Raw genomic sequence first — 18,107 nt, forward strand, 5'->3', positions numbered from 1 at the left:
GACCCTGTACTCGAGACTGAAGTATTTTTTACTCTAAGCTCGTAGAAGGATAAAGTAGAGAAAGTGTGAGAAGGAGCTGGGGCACGGTGACACAGACTTTTGGTTTGAAATCATCTCAAATTAGGCGGCAATGATACCCTGACAACTCCATCACTCCATCAAGAAAGCAAACAAGAAAGTAGAAAAAAGCAAGCAAGAGAGCTAGATAGAAAAAAAAAAAAACTCCTACATAAACTAACAGCTGGTTTCAGATTTGGGTACTCTGACAAGAGTCAATCCAGCACCCTGGACAGCGCCCATCACAGCAGAGACAGACGCCCCAGTTTCACCCAAGCAACATATCTTCCGATTAAATTACTTACACCGACTTTATTTGACAAAAATGACAAACTGATCTAAAGCTTAGGTGCATACAGAGATGTTTTCAAATGTACATGAATGCAGAGGTATCGGAAATACAACCAAAAAGTACAATTCACGTTACTGTGAGCAAAGTTTGGAAAAGTTAAGAAGGAAATGTTCAAACTTAAAAACCGCCATCTGAAGCGACAATGATCTACAATGATCCCTTGAAAAACGGGCATAACATTCACATCTGGGTTATTTGTGTTAATGTGTTTGCTCATGAAAACAGTGGTCGGGTTAAATAGCCTACCAATTCTGGGGTTTTACTTCCTATCACTTTATCAGCTGGCCATCCTGCTGTGATGTAACCCGAGATGCTGAACTCTGAGCACTGAAAGTCTAATTTGTGACAACTCAAGTAATTTTAGGGAATAAAAAATACCTCGAGTGAAAAAAATGAAGTTCAGTTATTTACGCACATCCTACGTCGGCCTGTGCGTAAATGGCGAACAAGCTTCTTGGGCACTGCAATAGGATGCCAATATCAGGAAAGATGACATTCGACGCAAAATAGTGCACATGCACTCATACAAATGCGTAATTTCTGCTGATTTTGGCACATTTTAATTTTGAATGTGCCCCCCTTTTTCAGACTACGAAGCCCCAGGTTCCCCGTGGCTGATGCGATTAAAAAGTCAGCACTAGTCTGTAGGAATAATGCGAGTAATGGCTCTGAATTAAAGCTAAGAAGTCACCTGCACACATTAGTCAGCTCAGCATGCTGCGTTTCGACGACAGATGGCAGGTCTGATTGTGGTTGGACTACTCCATCAGACTTTCAGAGACGCGCAGCCCATATGGCCACTAAAGCAGAGCTGCAATAAGATTTGAAGAGAAGACCACCAAATGGGCTATCAAATCCCTAATAAAGCTTTATCTGCGACCGTGAAGTGTCTAAATACAGCAAATCCACAGAATCTACAAAATGCTTCTTAAGGTTTACAGTGAATTAGTGTCGCTAATTGTCTGGCCATTAAACTCATTTTTAAAAAGGGCTTTTACCATCACTCATTTATTTGGATTTGGAGAAATAATTACATGGTAGGAGTTCAAATGCAAACATTAAGTGTGTGCATGATAATGAATTAAGAAGAGTGTTAAGTGAACATGTGTGGGAGGTGTAATTGTCACCATTAGAACACAGCCTGGGTGTAGAGCTCCATGTTGTGCCATCATAATCTGAGAAACACTCCTCTGACGTTTGTGTGTGTGTGTGTAAACTCTCCCAGTGTAAATAGCCCTGACATCAAACTGTGTGCGACCAATCCACAAAGTACAAGATGTGCATGTGTGCTCAATATTGACAGTTAAACACACACGGCACATCCCTTATGTAAATACATCTACTCATTATACAATTAATTTGTTCCTCAAGTGCAAACTCCATCACTGTCATCATCATGGTTTGATTGCTGCATTTAATCATGTCTGTTTTTGCTCTGTTATTTTCCAGTGTCTTATAAAGTAGTCTTGTAATCACCATACCCCAACATAGCAGAACTGGCAGGTTTCATACTAGGAGAAACAATTGTAATGTCAGTAGTGCCATCTAGTGGAGAACTTGCACACATACATGCAAATTGAAGGGATGTTTTTTTTTATTAACTGTTATAACCACTGTGATGACAGCACACAGCACACTGATGACATTAATGACACAACAGTGAACTGCAAGAAAAATTGCTTCTAATAAATAAATAAATGGTAAATTCTTAAGTGGACAGTTAAGATAATTTAGATATGCTTTATGAAAAACCAAGAAAGCAAAAAATGTAATATTACAATATTAACCACCAATGACAGGGTCTAAGTTATATATTACTTAGATTTTAGGGGTAAGAAGTAAAAAAAAAAAAAAGAACATAATCATTTATATTTTCTAATTAATTCATTTTTATTTACTTTGAGAAAACTGTGGCTCTTTGTTGTATATATATTGTTGCACTATGAAATGAGAGACATGTCAGATCTAATGGCACAAAACTAATGTAGACAGAGTAGACAGAGTATTGGACAAAATAACTGATTTTATCAGTGCAAGCGATCCCAGTGTGTTGATGTGTTTTTTTCAATGACATGTCCGTTTTTACAGTCATTTTGCAATTATTCTACAGAGCCCTAAACTTACCTGTGGGAAAGAGTCTTAGGATTGAGAATCACTGCTGTAAAGCACACCTGTCTGTGCACTCAAACACACTAAAGAAAGTCAGTATTTGATAATTTGCTGCCACCTAGTGGTAAAGAATCATACGACAATAATGGATTGCCTAACACAGCAGAGCCTGCCATCTGGCACTCAAATTTCAGCATGTCATTATGCCACCAGGTCTCTTTAGCCACACTGAATTCAGCAGGTATGTAGAAGTTGGAAATGTTATACCAGCCTAAAGACCAAATAATATTTTGTGTAACGAGCTCTCATTGGTTTGCAGAGAAGGCACAAGCAATAAATCAAAGTGTCTGACAGTGACCTGAGTGCAGTCCTTTGCTCAGTTTTCCTGCCCACTGGCCCTGACGGGCAGTGGTGATAAAGTGCTTCGTCCCACGGCTCAGTGATCTGTGTGTGCTCGCGTGGCGGGGATGTGTGTCCATTTGTCTTTACTCACGAGACAATAAATCTCACCTGTACTGTACGGAAAGATGGTGGCTGAGTCCGAGTGAAATATGAAGCTTTTGTTATTAACTCTATCACAGTGTCCAGTGGTTTCATTTATGACTGCAAGCTAAAATAAGTAGGAGGTCTGAGACTTACATCTCAATGTTTTCAACCATCACACGTTGAATCACATCCTGATGTTCTTTCTAGGTTTGATGAAAATTTAAACGTTATGGTAAATGTTGCTTTTGGAAATAGATTTTATTTATGTTTACATATCAGAGGACATATTCCTCATTTTTAAAATGGATGCCATGATAACTTCAACATATTTCAACTCAGACTAATACTGGCATGATATTCAAAGATAAAAAAGCATCTAACCTTGATCTAAAATCTTCTCCTAGGCTGAGGAGACCACCAAGGTCACTATTCTAGGGTGCCTCAGATGGCTTTAACTCTCAAATAAAGTTTTAGTGAGCAGGGAAAAGGTCTTAGAGAAATCTGTTGCTCCCTTCTTAAAAAAAACGACAACAGTCACTATCACACTCCTGCAAGACAGACTGGACATTTTGGAGTAAAGATATACAACCCAGACAAAGACAAATTGAGTGTATTTCAGAGAAACAGCCAGATCAGGGTTCCCGCGGATCCTTGAAAAGTCTTAAAAGGCATTGAATTCATAATTCTAAAAATAAGGCCTTAATTGGCATTAAAATGTCTTAAATCCAATTTTCAAAAGTCTTAAAAATTCAACCACATTAATAAGATTTATGTTAGCTAAAACTAAAAAAATATTTAGCAAAATGTATATATTTTTCAAAAAGAATTCACTGATTTATTGTCATGGCAACATTGTGTAATCACAAAAGCAGAACTAACAAAGCAATGATGTGGCTGCACCAGGATCTTTCAGAGCAGATGCATGTCTTGGTTTTAACTACAGTGCCTGGAGAGGGAAAAAAGTTGAAAAATTGGCAAAAAAAAAAAAATCCAAAAGTGGCTTAGGAAAAGTGATTATGGCAGCAAAATTGGAAATTTAATTGGAAATTAAATGTCAAAAAACATGTAAAAATTCCAAAAATGTTTCTGACAGTGGTCAAAAAAAATAAACGGGGGCAAATTTGGAATAAAGTCATAAAAACGGGCCTGAAAAGGTAAAAATGGTCAAGAAGTGGGACAAAGTGTATGAATAAAGGTCAAAAAAGGGATGAAATTGCAAAAACTGGGCAAAAATGGAAAAAGGATAATAAATACGTGCAAAATAGGTATGAAATTGCAGAAAGAAAAAATTGGGAAAAATGTGCAAAAAAATCAAAAAGTAGCAAAGGAAAATAGTCTTTGGCTATTTTCCTTTCAGCAAAATTGGGAATTAAATTTGATATTAAATTTCAAAAAACATGTAAAAATTACAAAAATGTTTCTGACAGTGGCCAAAAAACGATGAATCGGGGGCAAAATAGGCATGTAGCTGTAAAAATGGGGTTAAAAAGAAGACAAAAAGTGATGTTAAATTTAAAATAAACATTGGGTTAAAATGGCCTCTCATCCAGGTAAATCATGTGGTGTTTTAATTTTGTTGTTTTGTTTGTTTCAATTGTGGTTTGTTGTCAACTTGTTCTTAAATTTGATTTCAAATGGCCTCGAAAAAGTCTTTAATAGTCTTAAATTTAACTTGGCTTGAGCTGTAGGAACCCTGAGCTAGATTAACATCATACTCTTTCCACTTCATCACATCTACAGATATTACCTAGGAAGAAGAACTCCTTGAAATATTTTTAACCTCATCCTTATTAGAGTTAAAGTTTCCCAATTATTTAGATACATAATGGTAGTTAAGATTGTCTGAAGTGTTGTCTTTTTGTTTAAATTTTACTGTATCTTATTATACTTTGTCTTAAATCTCTGGTTATGATATCATGTAATGGGGTGAAAAGAGTTTTCTGCTGGAAAGCAGGGATATCATGATGCCACTTATGTTCACATTTTTCTGTGAAAATCAACAGAACTCTGAAAAAAAGGTTGCATGTTTAGTAAACTAGGTTTAGATAACCCTCAAGTTATTCTACTCGGCTGTATTCACCATTGATTGAGATAGCAATACATTTTTAGATTACACAGCTCTCAAAAACATTGACAAATGGCTTTGTTTAAGTAAGATTTTAAATAGTATTTGAATGACTACAGATTTCTTTAGTTTAAAATGTGAGTACCATGGAGTATCATATCAGTATCATGGAGATGGAAACACCAGGATGTGCAGTACCAGCAGCAGGCTGGGGGTCATTTGTCACACATATGCCAGTTGTGTCATCTGAGACAAACAAAACAACACACACCAGGCCGTGGTCATGTGTTTGTGTGTTTCGTGCGGCCCACCAATCCCCACGCCAGCCTGCCCCACTCAAACATGCTAATGTACCTGAGCTCTGCTCTAATTGGTCCCAGTGATGCTCGCCCTGCTCCACCTGTGTTCATGGGAAGCCTCCAGTCAGTCCTGCAGTCAGGCCCAAGCCACTGTGTGTGAGCGTGCAGGGCTAATGTTATTCAAACAAACACTTCTTTGTTGTTTGGCACTTCTTGCACAGGCCCGCCACTGTGGAAGAAAGGGAGAAAGTAAGAGAAGGGAAAAGGAGAAAGGAATATGGGGGATGCTTGAATTCATTAGTGTGATTACCTGAGGTGTGCTACTTTACAGGGGGTAATCTGCCAGCCTGCCTCATACCCTCCAAACTTCAGCCAGTCCGCTAATGAGCGCTTGGAAAAGTTAGTCAAGGTGGAGAGGTGCTTTGAGAAGCTATACACCAAAGACAAAAGTGTTATTATATATGCTGGAGAAGAAAACAAAGGATGGCTGCCTTTTTGTAAGAGCCCAATTCAATAATGACTGCTCGTGTTTTAGCTGCTCAGCTTTTGTTTCTAAATGCACAAAACGAAACAGTTCTGTGGACAGAGTGTCAGACATATATGAGCAAAAATACACGGTAGAGCAACAAAAAACGACAGTTTGATTGATCTTTGATATTTGGAGCCACATTTTCTACAACAGATGAGACTATGGCCCAGATTAGTCTGGACACAAGAGGATTCAGGTAGTCGCATTCAAAGTCACTTCTCTCAGAGGTGATGTTGAGGACTGTAGTTTCCCTCCTACGCTGAAAAAGAGAGTGGATTAGAGACCAGATCAACCCCGCTCTCATTCTCTTTTTTTTCTCCCCAGGAGTTCAGGCCATGGCTTTAGAGAGACACTTGCCATGAGCAAGGCTTAGGACAGTCCAGGGGGACAGAGAAAGTGAGAGTGTCAAAGAACAAGAAAGTGCAGGAACAGCTTAGACAAAACAAAGAGGTGAGACGGACTGTAGAGAAACCCAAAAAGAGAAGCCAGAGGATATATGTATATAAATATATAGCTCCTGTTACTTCCCTATCCTCTCCCTCAGTGCCTCTGCCTTATCACACAGCATCAAAACATAGCTTTAGTCCCCCGAGTGGCTGGCCTTTTTATCTGCTCCCTAGCTTCCCACGGCAGGCTGCATCCACCCATAATCTGCTCCCGTTTCATGTCTGGAGCGCTGGAGAGGAGGATAAGGGACTTGTTCAAGTGAAGATCAATGAGGTTGTATACATAGCATATGTGCATCAGGAGAGTGTGATTCCCCCTTTTTTAAAGGTGCCATCTGATGGAATGAAAAAGAAAATTATACATGGGTGCAGTGAGGATTCACCTCTGGGATTTAAAAGTTTTAAAAATATATCATTAAGTTTTTGGTTTAAATTTCCCATCACAGTGAAAAGTCAACACAGAGGCACAGATGGATTTCTGTCGTATAAAAACAACATCCAGCTCTTGTTTCTGAAGCACCTCCCTGTGGAAGCAACACAAAGGATAGACAATAAAATCTGTAAACACGTTGCATTATACATTTGTCAAAAACACATTTGGCTGAATGTCACAAGTACCTTGTTATTTAAGACAGTGCCAAGTGTCTGTGTGTGATATCAAAGCAGAGTGATGTATTGGCAGCAATATCAGGGGTGTGAAACTGTGTCAGTGAAGTAAAAGAAACCACCAGAGGCTGCTTTCTCTTCACACCACATCTGGTTGAGGAGATCTGCAAGGACTAATTGTGCATCAGATGTAGGCTGCAGAAACTCTCAGTTTGTGCTTTGACTGTTCTTTGTAGTGCTACTGCCTTCCCACCCAAGTGGCATGCACCCACACCACACCACGGGAACTTTAAAGCACAACACAGAAGCCTTGGGACACACACACAAACACAAACGAGAAAAACACATACACAAATCATCGATCAACCCCAAAGTCAACCCGTGACCCTGACCTTCTCCCCCCCCCTGCAGAAACAACCTCCTGCTGGAAAAAAAACAGCAGAAAACAAAAAAGCACAGGAGTTTTAAAAGAAGTCTCAGCAAAGGAATGAAAGAGATAAAGACAAGAAAATGTCAGAGTTGATTGTTTTGGGATGAATAAAAGGGAAAAGGAGAAAAACTTTGCATTTGTAACTGATCAAAGTAATCCCCACAGGAAGACTCTCTTAATGAGAGCTGTACACGAAAAGACAAGGAGAAAGTGAAAGAAAAAAAGGGGATGTGATGCCATTCCTGCACAGAAAATAAAGAGATGGATCACATCAGAGCTTGGTGAGAGACATAAGGGTGAGCACTGGGTGGTGAGGGGCATATTTGAAGGGTGTTTTCAAGATCATTCTAATGTCTTCACTGAGGGAGCGTCAAAGGCAAGGCCAGGTTAATTAGACCCGAGGGAGTACCAGATGAGGGGGCCCAGATTTGAATATGTCACAGAAATAGCAGTGTGTCAGCCCAGGCCGGGGCTCAGCGAGCAAACATGTTGACTATGCATTACAGGCTAAAAGGAAGAGGGAGAAACAGACTCTGTCTCAGGCAGACAGAGTGTTGGGGGGTCGGAGACAATTTGCGTGGCACTGATGCTTTGCTCTTGTATTCCCACTGCGCCACCGGATTTCTCTGAGTTATTAATGTTTGTCATTAGCTGCATTACGCTGGAGGACAGTGACTGGGAAAAAAAGTGCAGAATTTATATGGGACAAATATTGACAATAGCTGGCTCCTGGGTATTGGAGAAGAAGAAAAGATGCAAACTATGTTAATGAATGGTAATTAACCACAAGGGTTTGTCTCTCCTGGATCCCAGCTAAATTGGTCCCCGAGTTGCAGCTAGAGACAGTCCTGGCCTAATCCTTTATTATAAAAAGATAAAGGAAAACGACATCATTTGCATAAATTTAAGGAGGGAGGGGGGATTAAAAAGTGGAATTATTTCTTTTTAATTCCTGAACGGAGGGTTCTTCACACCATTGTTAATTATACATAATAAAAAGAAAGGCAGAAAGTGGTGAAGAGGAAAACAAACGCTAGCAGAGGCAAAGAAAGTATTTTAAAAAAGGATAACTAGAAGGGAGGAGTGTGTGGTCTCTTGTGTAAGATGCCAATTCAAGGACAGAGGAGACCAGGATCATGGTTTAATATTCAAAATACATAATGAGAGAGGGAGGAAAAAGGGGAACAGATAAAAGGAGTTGGAGGTAGATATGTCAAGGATGGAGCCACTGTTATAATACGGCCCTGTGCTGTGCTCTGCTGTGCTGTGAGCCCACGTGGACCCTTGTTAATGATGTCAACAGCAGGGGTCACTTGTTACGGACAGGAACCATGCCAACAGTCAGCTGTCAATCATGAGATAGGTTTGAGAATCCCGCTGTCCACCAAAGCATCCTCAGTCACCATCACACACTGACTGACACTCCTTTGAACTGCCGCATCAGACCAAAAAAGATGAGGAGTCCCATGAAACTCAAAGAACAAAAATTTATAGACAAAAAAAAGATTATCAGGTTTTTATTTGGAAATTAAATGGTTTCCCAAATGATGAACAAAAATATTTTACAGAATATCCTCCAGAAATAAATACTTCACACATTTGATGTACAAATTCATCAGACTTAAATCACTGGAGCGTCAAGTAATAGGATGAATCCACACTCTCATTGTGAATATTCTGCTCTGTGCTGCACTTTTCACTTTCTCAAAGTGTTGACTTGGCATTGCCAGGTCAAGTCCCTGCACTTCGAGGTCCTCAAGGTGCCAAATAATTTAGAGGAAGATGTGAAAGTGAATTAAAAAAACAGTCTTACTTAAACATTAGTGTAAGCATTTGCCTTATCACCGCAGGTCTGCGTGGAGCGTGGGGTGGAGTGGCTGCACTGTAAATTAGCTTGCTCCAAAGGGCCCTGTCTGATAGACATTGTGCACTGAGCACTAACACAGATGTCGAGGGCTCATTTACAAAAGTAGGGCTGCTGTGTCGAGCCAGTGGCCCAGAGTGAGTCGACAGTGCTTTTCTCACAAATATTGGTTCTGCTGCCCCGGCTCAGCTTGGCTCAGCCCGGGCTCCCACCAAGCGGGAACCGGGGAAGGAGGGAGGAGGGGAGAAGAGGATGACAGTTTTCCCAGCCTCAGCCCAGGGAGTCAGGCTTTTTCGCTGACTGGTGTTGTGAGCATGGCCAGCTCTTCTGTCAGCACTTTCCTCTCCTTCATCTTCACGCGCACAGCCTCCATTAGCTGGCCGGCAGAGGGAATCTGCAGGGGAGGGGAGAGACAGAAAAAGGGTGAGGGGGCGGTGGTAGAAAGGAGTTTGAGAAAAAAAAGGAGCAAATGAGGAAAACACACATGCACAACTGTTAAAAAAGTCTGATTTTTGACACCTCGCAGCTTTTCAGAGAGCTTATTTGCTGGTATGCGGAACAAAAGAACCTCAGATAGCGCCTGAGGACTTGTGAAGTTTTTGAGGGACTATCTTTGTTGAGCGCTCTGACAAATAAAAAATCAGAAAAGAGGCTTCACGGCAGTAGTTGAAATGCCTTTTGACACATTTTACTTTCTCCTGAAGTTTCTCTTCTTGGTTAAAGGTTACAGTCATGTACAAATTGTACAAGGCCAGTCTCTTTTAAACCTTGTCTCAAAAAAACACAGATGCCTTTATGTACATGCACACAGCTCTTTTAAAATGTAGTTGGTGTTAAGAAGATATCTATTCATGAAATGTGAAGCTGAGGAATAATCCACAACTCCTCAAAATGTACTTTTCAAAGTGCCAGAACTTTTCTTTGCCTTGTTCTGGTGTGACTGTACACAGAACACACACTGCTGTCCCGAAAGGCTTGAATTGATCACTCTCATGCACGTTGAGGCATGATCACATCACTTGGGGACACTTTTGTGTGTGACTGTGTTCATGGTAGGGAAAACAAATGATTGTAAAGGTTGAAAATGAAGAATAATACATAGTTGTTGTGAAAATGGTCTCGAAGCGAAACTATGAGGTGGACAGGCTTCTCCACAGAGCTCTGTCTAATTTTGTTTTCCCTCTCAATCAACACAAGGATTGTATAGTCATTAGGGCGCCTGATCAAAGGCAGGCATTCAAACTGTATCACCCATAAATATTCACTTCAAGTTATGTGCAGCCTTTAAAAGCGTCTTTCTCAGGCAGAGGAAACAAATTAATTCCCTAAGTAATACCCAGAGTCACATGGCCTGAGATGAAGAGTGGACTGGCCGAGCTGAAAATAGTGACTTTAACATCATAAAATCTTTCACTTTTTATCTCTTAAAAGAGAATTTGAGAATACTTGCTATCGAACCAGACACAGAGAACCCTGCCGACACTAGTCTAAAGTGCTGAAACAAACTTTACTGAGTAACATTTGCATCGGGAATAGAAGGTATCGTGTAGCTTTGATGTGATTAACACATGCTCTCAGCTCATATCGAGTTTAGGTCTGCAGCTGACATGCTTTAAGGACACAGCAAAGGACTGTGATGTGATTCGAAACTATACTCTAATCAATTTCCAATATGTCTGGCGTGTGAGAGCCTCAGCCCCTCTGCTCCCTGACACCTCTCTCCTCTTCATTAGAGGTAACAGGAGCAGGGAGCACCAGGCCCCATGTGCCGGGAAGTGTGTGTATGTGTGTTTGTGTGTGTTTTACTTGAGTATTTGTGCAGTGGGAAGTCAGTTCCAGCAGCACTGGATGCATCAAACACCCGGCGCTATTCCTCAGAGAACCACTACACAGAAGTAACTGCTGAGACATCTCCCTCTGCCTTCGAGCCCATGGGAGGATTCACTCTGTCTCACACACATACACACAGGCACACACAATTTCCCAATCAGCTAATTGCACTTAGAGCCACTAACTATGCAAACAAACCCACTAAAATAGAGACACAGCCACAACACAAGGCTCTATGGGACAGCAAAGAGGGAGACTGGATCATTAACTGAGCTGATGTGGGAATATGAGTAAACAACTCGAACAGGTAAACACTGTGTGGATAAACCCTGCATGGGTGAAATCCAAAAAAGATATTCACGGTGAGTGGAAAAATTTCAATCACACTCTTTATTTGTTATTTCTAGGCATCCCATCGTCATTACTGTTAGAGGTCAGCGATAAATGTAAATGTAATTCAGAAATTTTCTAGCCTTGAACCCACTCGAGACACAGTAATCTTACACAATGCATTCACGCTTTCACATACTGATGGAGGCGGCTGCTCCAAAAGTGATGCTCAGTGCTCAATAATCCAGTTTACAGACATTTACATATGACACATGAATCGAAACACCAACCTACTGGTGAGGTAATGACCAAGTACCACTGAACCACAGGTGCCAGTTATTTTTCTGCAGTTTTTAGGCCTCTGTCCATGGAGCACAGGATACAACCCCAAACCAAAGTTTAAGTCCCTTCTCAAAATTTACTGCCATTGGAAAGTTTAACGTCAGGTTAAATAAAAGTATGCATACAAACTTGATGATGATGTGAAATTTGTAAAAAAAAAAAAAAAAAAAAGGTCTTGATCATAGACTGTAAAAAAAAAGTCATCATCTCGCTTGGCTCAAAGTGATGTCGTCCTAAAACTGCTCCCCCTGGTGACTGGCTGTGGCATAGCCCAAATAGTCAGTCCCCCCATTCATTCCACATGAACTGTGGTTAAACTTTAAAAGAATAAATACACCTCATTTAAATGTTTTTTACATCCATATGCTGTGGTGATTTGAAGATATTAATAAGCCGCATTTCCACCAAGCAGACCGGTTCCGTTCGTCTCGGTAAGGCGCGCTTTTTGCGGCGTTTCCACTGACTCATCCCGGGACAGATCCCTTAAAACCGAGACGAGCCGACCTACTTTTTTGGGACCCTTTCTTATGGGTGCCAGACTGAACCGATCCGCTCTCGGAAGGTGGAGCAACACACTGCAGACCGTTGATTGGTCAAAAGAATCGTCACTTACCCTGACAGCGGCTGCATTTCTCCTGGTGGCACACAGACTTCTCTGAAACAAAGCTTGATTGCCCTTTGTAACAGAAAGCTACATGCCAATCACAGAGAGGATGAAATGCTGCATGTCTTCCATCCGTGCTCTTTGTTTACTGTGTCGCGTTTTCCTTCTTTGTTGGATTTAATAGCGGGGTAAGCCGCTACGGCGTCGCGCTATTGTTTAACAGCTGCGGCTACCGGCATCAGGCTTACACGCAGCTCACCACGAGATGGCACAGTTTGCTGTGGAAACGCAAACGGGATCAGGCTTAACTGTATCAAACCGTCCCAAACCGTACTGAACCGACCCGAACTGCTTGGTGGAAACGCAGCTTTAGTCTATGTTGTGCTCAAGTCCTACTCTTTCTGAAAAAGTTCTTTTTCATTAATTATTGAATGTAAAAATTGGGGTTTTTATGTCACGTTTCGTGAAGATACATCTGGAAGGAGAGCCAAGAAGAGATTGAACTCTCTTTTTTTTCATGCTTTTAATGCAATAGTAGAGGACAGTGGATAGAGCAGGAAAGAGGGCAAAAGCGAGGACTGACATGCGGGAAAGAGGCTACTGGCTGGAATCCAACCTGGGCCACCCGCATGAGGGCAAACCTCATGGAGCGCAACCTAAACCACCAGGCCATTTACGCCCCGAGATTGAACTTTAAGAAGAAAAAAATATTTAATCATATCCTGGTTCTACACAGATTCTCTATTGCACAGACTCTGGTTGCACAATAGCGGCACCTCTGATGGGGGTATTTTGGCTTCAAAACGGTACAATGGTTAAAGGCAAAGCCATGTTGTCCATTCTATGCTGTTCATTCAATTCTGTCCAGTCTATGCTCTAGATCTGGACTAGAAAAGGATGTTGTGCCCACAGACTGTAAAAAAAAAGGACGTCATCTTGCTCGTCTCGGAGTGAGGTCTCCACAAAAACTGCTCCCCGGTGGCTGGTTGCTGTATAGGTAAAAAAAATTCTGCTTTCCAGCCATTCCAGATGGGCTGTGGTCAAACTTGAAAAAATGAATACACCTTGTAGAAATGTTTCTCACGTCCGATTGTTGTGGCGATTCAAAGATATCATTTGACTGTCTTGTATCCAAGTCCTCTTTTTTTTTAAACGTTTTGTTTTTATTAGTTATACGAGGTTAAAAATTAGGTTTTGCGTAACGTTTAACGTTGACTGACAGATACCGTTCTCGTGGTTCTTTTTTGGGGATTGTAAAGTATGTCGGGAGGTAGAGTCATGGAGTGATAAGAGTCTCGAAAGAAAAAGAAATATATTATTTTTGTCGCCCAGCTCCACTCAGATTTTCCCAGAATCCCTCATCGTCTCTACTGCGCAGACTCTGGCTGCAAACTGCTACAATGGTGGCGCCTGTGACGGGTGAATTTGGCTTCAAAACCGTGCAATGACAAATGGCGGAGCCACGCTGTCCACTCTACATACATACATACAGTCTATGGTTGTGCCTTGACAAAAATACAAACCACTTAAAGATCACACAGACTTAAAACTCTCCATCAACGCTGACATATGTAACCAGCAACAGTGATAAGAGTTTTTGGTCCATTCCTTGGTAAGCAACTCTTGTGTGTTAGATTGAACGTTTTTTGTTGTGTATCATTTCCCTTTAGCATGTGACTCACATCAGCACATTCTTGCACAGCTGCTTACACACAGATCCACAAACAGGAGAAGCCAGGCTATCTTTTCCTTTCATCTTACGGCCACATATTCTGGGGACTGATACCCTGGAGGATGTTTGGAGGTAAGCCGTGATGCAGCTGCTCTGCTGAATCCCCTGAGCAGCTTAAGGCAGTGTTACCAACTTGCACTAATGTTATGCTACAGTTGATTTAGCCAGGCCCCTTGTCCCCTTTGGCACAGATAGCCAGCACCAGCACTAAGCAAAGTAGCCACTGTTTTTACAATAGGCCCCTGTCCCCTGTGGCAACACTGAAAAAGCTGCTATAGCATTAAGCCATGCTAACCCATGTCCATTACTATTCAACAGGCCCTGCAGAGCAGACCTTTTGTCTAGGTATGATTTCATGAACATGTTTCAGAAGTGAACTGACATGTAAAGCCACTGACACTGACAAGTGTGTGTGTGCATGTGTGAAAGCAAGGGGCCGGGGCTGCAAGCAATAGGTGTTTTTATGATCCAATTAAATGACATTGCTATTCCACTGCCTGAGGCACACCTCAAGGCAAGGAGCAGCTCAAAGTTGCAGCACTCAAGTGACCATTGTCTGGTAGTGGCATTACATACACTAACTTTTTTTTCTTAAAAGATCAATCATCCTGGCTCTCTTGTCTTCTCCCTCGGAACAGGTTAGCACAATTATTTCCAAGGGCCCAATTTGTGAGGCACTGTAGATTGTGTCAGGCTGCTGGATATCTGAATGAGTAGTGAGGGGAAAGGAGGCGGGAATCTGTGGGTACATAGTCCAAGTTTCTGCATGTGGTCAGCAAGACATTATTAAGCGTTTTCATTCCGCTATTCTCTTTCTTGCTGATCATTAGGATCATTGAAGTTACATATAAAACCAAGACTGAGCTGCTTGACTGCTAAAAGTTTATTTTAGGTTATGATGCACAGGTTCTTTACAGGACTAGATGTGTGTATTTATACTGTTACAGAGCTCAGAAAATGAAGTTAAAAAGTCACGAGTATGAACACTGCTGGTTAATTTCAGAAAAAAAAAAAAGTCAGATCTGATTGGTATGACGGGAGCGTTTCACAGCGGTGCGTTTCATGTTGTCCCAGGTTGGTGAGTCGTCTCCAATGTAGGCCACATTTCAAGGTGAGGGAGAAGTAGTTACAGTAGTTTTATCACAGAGGGGGAAGAACAGCTCTTTGATCTTTGATCCTCTCACTTTTGTTTGAAAATCAAATTTATCAAACGGGGAATAACAACAACACATGATAAATAGATTTAAAAGAAAGCCAAGGCACAAAGGCACCGCACTACAAAATCTTGCATTTGATTATCTCCGATAATGAATATGTCACATTTGCAAAGCGGGGCTCAGGTAAGAGAATAACTAAAGTAGCAAGAGCCTATTCTCTCCCTCTCTTTCATAATTACCTACCCCTGCAGCGGAACAGATCCCTTCTCTTTTCTTCCCTTTAGGCCACAAGGGACTGATATGAAAGGGAATTGGACACTTGGGGCCACAAATACTGTAATTAAAAATCTCTCCTTTTCTTGATACGTTGTTTGGAAACATCATTTCAGTGCGCAACATGCATTTGTTAGGGATCTGACCTAAATACACCCAAGATTAAACACAGGAAAGCACCAGGTCTTTGTTTCAGGTTCCTTCTCATTAGGTGTGGAAATGAGGTGATTCAGGCACAATCAGGGTTTAAATTTAGAAAGGTGATATCCATACAAAATAGATGCAACCTTTAGGTGGAAGCCTGCAATCAGGAACACCCCTGTGATTAACGGTACGGCTCATTGGCCGAGTTAATGTGCTGAGAAGCAGTTACAATCAACAAAAGTGGCTGCGCCTGCCGCAAACTGTCACATGGAGAAAACTTAATTCATCCTGTGATTTAGTCAAATGTCTACTTGCAATACTATTCTCCTTTCTTTCTTTGCAAATCAAAAAAGAGGAAGTCAACTGTGACCACCTCTCTGGAAGGGCTCAAAAGTTGAGTTTCAAACAAGATAATTCATCTGACTTACTTAAACTCATCCCCTGAATTGTGCTGTGTGATATGTTTTATCTGGTTTGGTTAGTTATCACACAACAAAGCAAAAGGATCAGGCCAAAAGAGCTGTATCAGCTTGTTTCTATTTAGTTGAACTGTGAGTTGAACACAATGAAAAAGTCACAGTATTCTCTGGCATTAACAACTCTAACAGCAGCCTCCTCATGGGATTCGCCCCCTCCTGTTTCAGTGACATATTTACAGTACAAAGGCTCAGCTCGAGTCCCCTCCACGCACATACAAACACACTTACTGAGACGAAAAAAGAGTGGCTGATTTAATTAGCTCAATCATTAAATGAGGCTTAATTAGAGTCACTTTCCTTCAGAGAGAAGTGCGGGACTCCGAGCTGTTCCTTGTCATTACAGAGGCATAATGAGCCACACAACACAACGCTCCATCTCTTGCCCTAGCAGCATCGTCAACAATAGAAAAGTTTCTCAGTATGTTCACACTGTGGGGCACGGAGCCTTTGATATGTTTGACACAGAGGGTTGATGATGAGAAGTGCCAATGTGGTGAGAAGTTTTGACAAGAAGTGACATGAATAAATCTTAATCTTTAGCTTTAGATAAATGAATCTATTTACCTTCACAGCACTGAGTTAAAGCAACCACTCCCTAAAGTTCATTAAGGGTTTAAAATTACAGGAATTGTTTGAGCCCTGTAGTCCATCCGTAAATGCCTTTGATGTTTTATAACAAGTCCAGTCCAGATCGCTCAGGCCTGTCTCCACTACTGTCTTGATGTAATGTTCACCTGCTTGTTATAGTTGGGAGGCTGATAAGAAGTGATGCTTGTACGTCTCCCTTGGGTGTGATTGTGAGGTAAATATTAGCAGGCCCTCTGCGCCACCCCATACCAGTAAACCAAACCGCTGTCCTCTCATAAAGAAATCAACAGAGTCAATGACTTTTTAAATGTTATTATGCTGTCATGAGGCTTTAGATGGGCAAGCGCGTGTACAAAATGAGTCTGAAAAATGATCTGGAGGGAACGTGTGCGTTTGCAAGCATGTGCACACGCTTGCATGCACATGCTCCTCCTGTTCATTATTGGCCAGCAGCAGAAGCCAGTCATTTCCCTGTCTTCATAAAGACTTGGCCCATTAAATTCTACCTCCAGTCAATAATTAGGACTCCACAAATAAACCAAAGGCAATTAAATCAATGCTTCCCCGGGCCGGTGCCTGGACCCCATGGCCCACATGGACACTCCATCTTCTCTGCTGGCCTTATTCATGGCGGGTTGCAGTGGAGCCATACAGAACACCCCCTGGCCTGCTCATGATTATTAGATAGCACCGTCCCTCGATCCTGGCCACGGAGTGCCGTTCATGGTGGCTCTCCACTGAGAGGCGTAGGGTTTGATTTCATTAACTCACCAGTGGAGGTGAGATACGAGGAAATGAATGCAATGTTTCATTTGGTTTTGAGTGGACATGTGGGGCAGCAGTGAGGGGGAGAGAGAAATGTATGCCACTTCTTTTGGATGACGGGAGCAGTAACTCCACGCGTCTGCGGCACGATTCTCTGTTTCTGCAACACGCTGTTTGCCAAAGTGGTGTGGATGTCTTTCATTCTTGTTAGGTTGACATGTGGCAGCGCATGACAGGGATGTGCCAACAATGGCTCACAGATACACAGAGAGACACATACGTACCACTCATCTGTCCCTTCACATCTGCACACAGACACACACCAAGTGAGTGATGGGTTTGCTATTGACAGGGCCACTGAGATAATAAAGCGCTGTCCCACTGGCAGCTCCATTAGGCACTGACAGTGACAAGATGAGGCTGTCGTGAGAGTGCACATGCACACACTGATACATACTCATACTCCCACGCACACACATACACACTCACACAGATGGACACAGCCTCATCCTCTTTCAGTGACAGCCAACCAGTTAAGGACACAGATCTCTCTCTCATCTTTCCTTTCAGTGAGTCTATTTCTGTCTTTTTATTTGAAGAAGTGTGTGCCAGTGCAGCTC

General features: G+C 41.7%; 1 protein-coding gene across 4 annotated transcripts in view; it reads right to left on the reverse strand.

Annotated features, from left to right (window-relative positions):
• Positions 1-8,881: 8,881 nt before the first annotated feature.
• cntln (centlein, centrosomal protein) overlaps positions 8,882-18,107 on the reverse strand; it is an 86,380-nt gene continuing 77,154 nt past the window's right edge. For all 4 annotated transcript variants that reach the window (XM_074664014.1, XM_074664025.1, XM_074664031.1 and 1 more), the window contains one exon: positions 8,882-9,637. In XM_074664014.1, the coding sequence (XP_074520115.1) occupies positions 9,527-9,637 (111 nt within the window). In that variant the 3' untranslated portion in view covers positions 8,882-9,526. The remainder of the gene's footprint in view (positions 9,638-18,107) is intronic.

Source organism: Halichoeres trimaculatus, unplaced genomic scaffold (genome assembly GCF_033239565.1).
Source record: "Halichoeres trimaculatus isolate MK-OKI-2021-1 unplaced genomic scaffold, fHalTri1.1 fHalTri1_scaffold_2, whole genome shotgun sequence".
In the NCBI taxonomy this organism is placed as follows: Eukaryota; Metazoa; Chordata; class Actinopteri; order Labriformes; family Labridae; genus Halichoeres; species Halichoeres trimaculatus.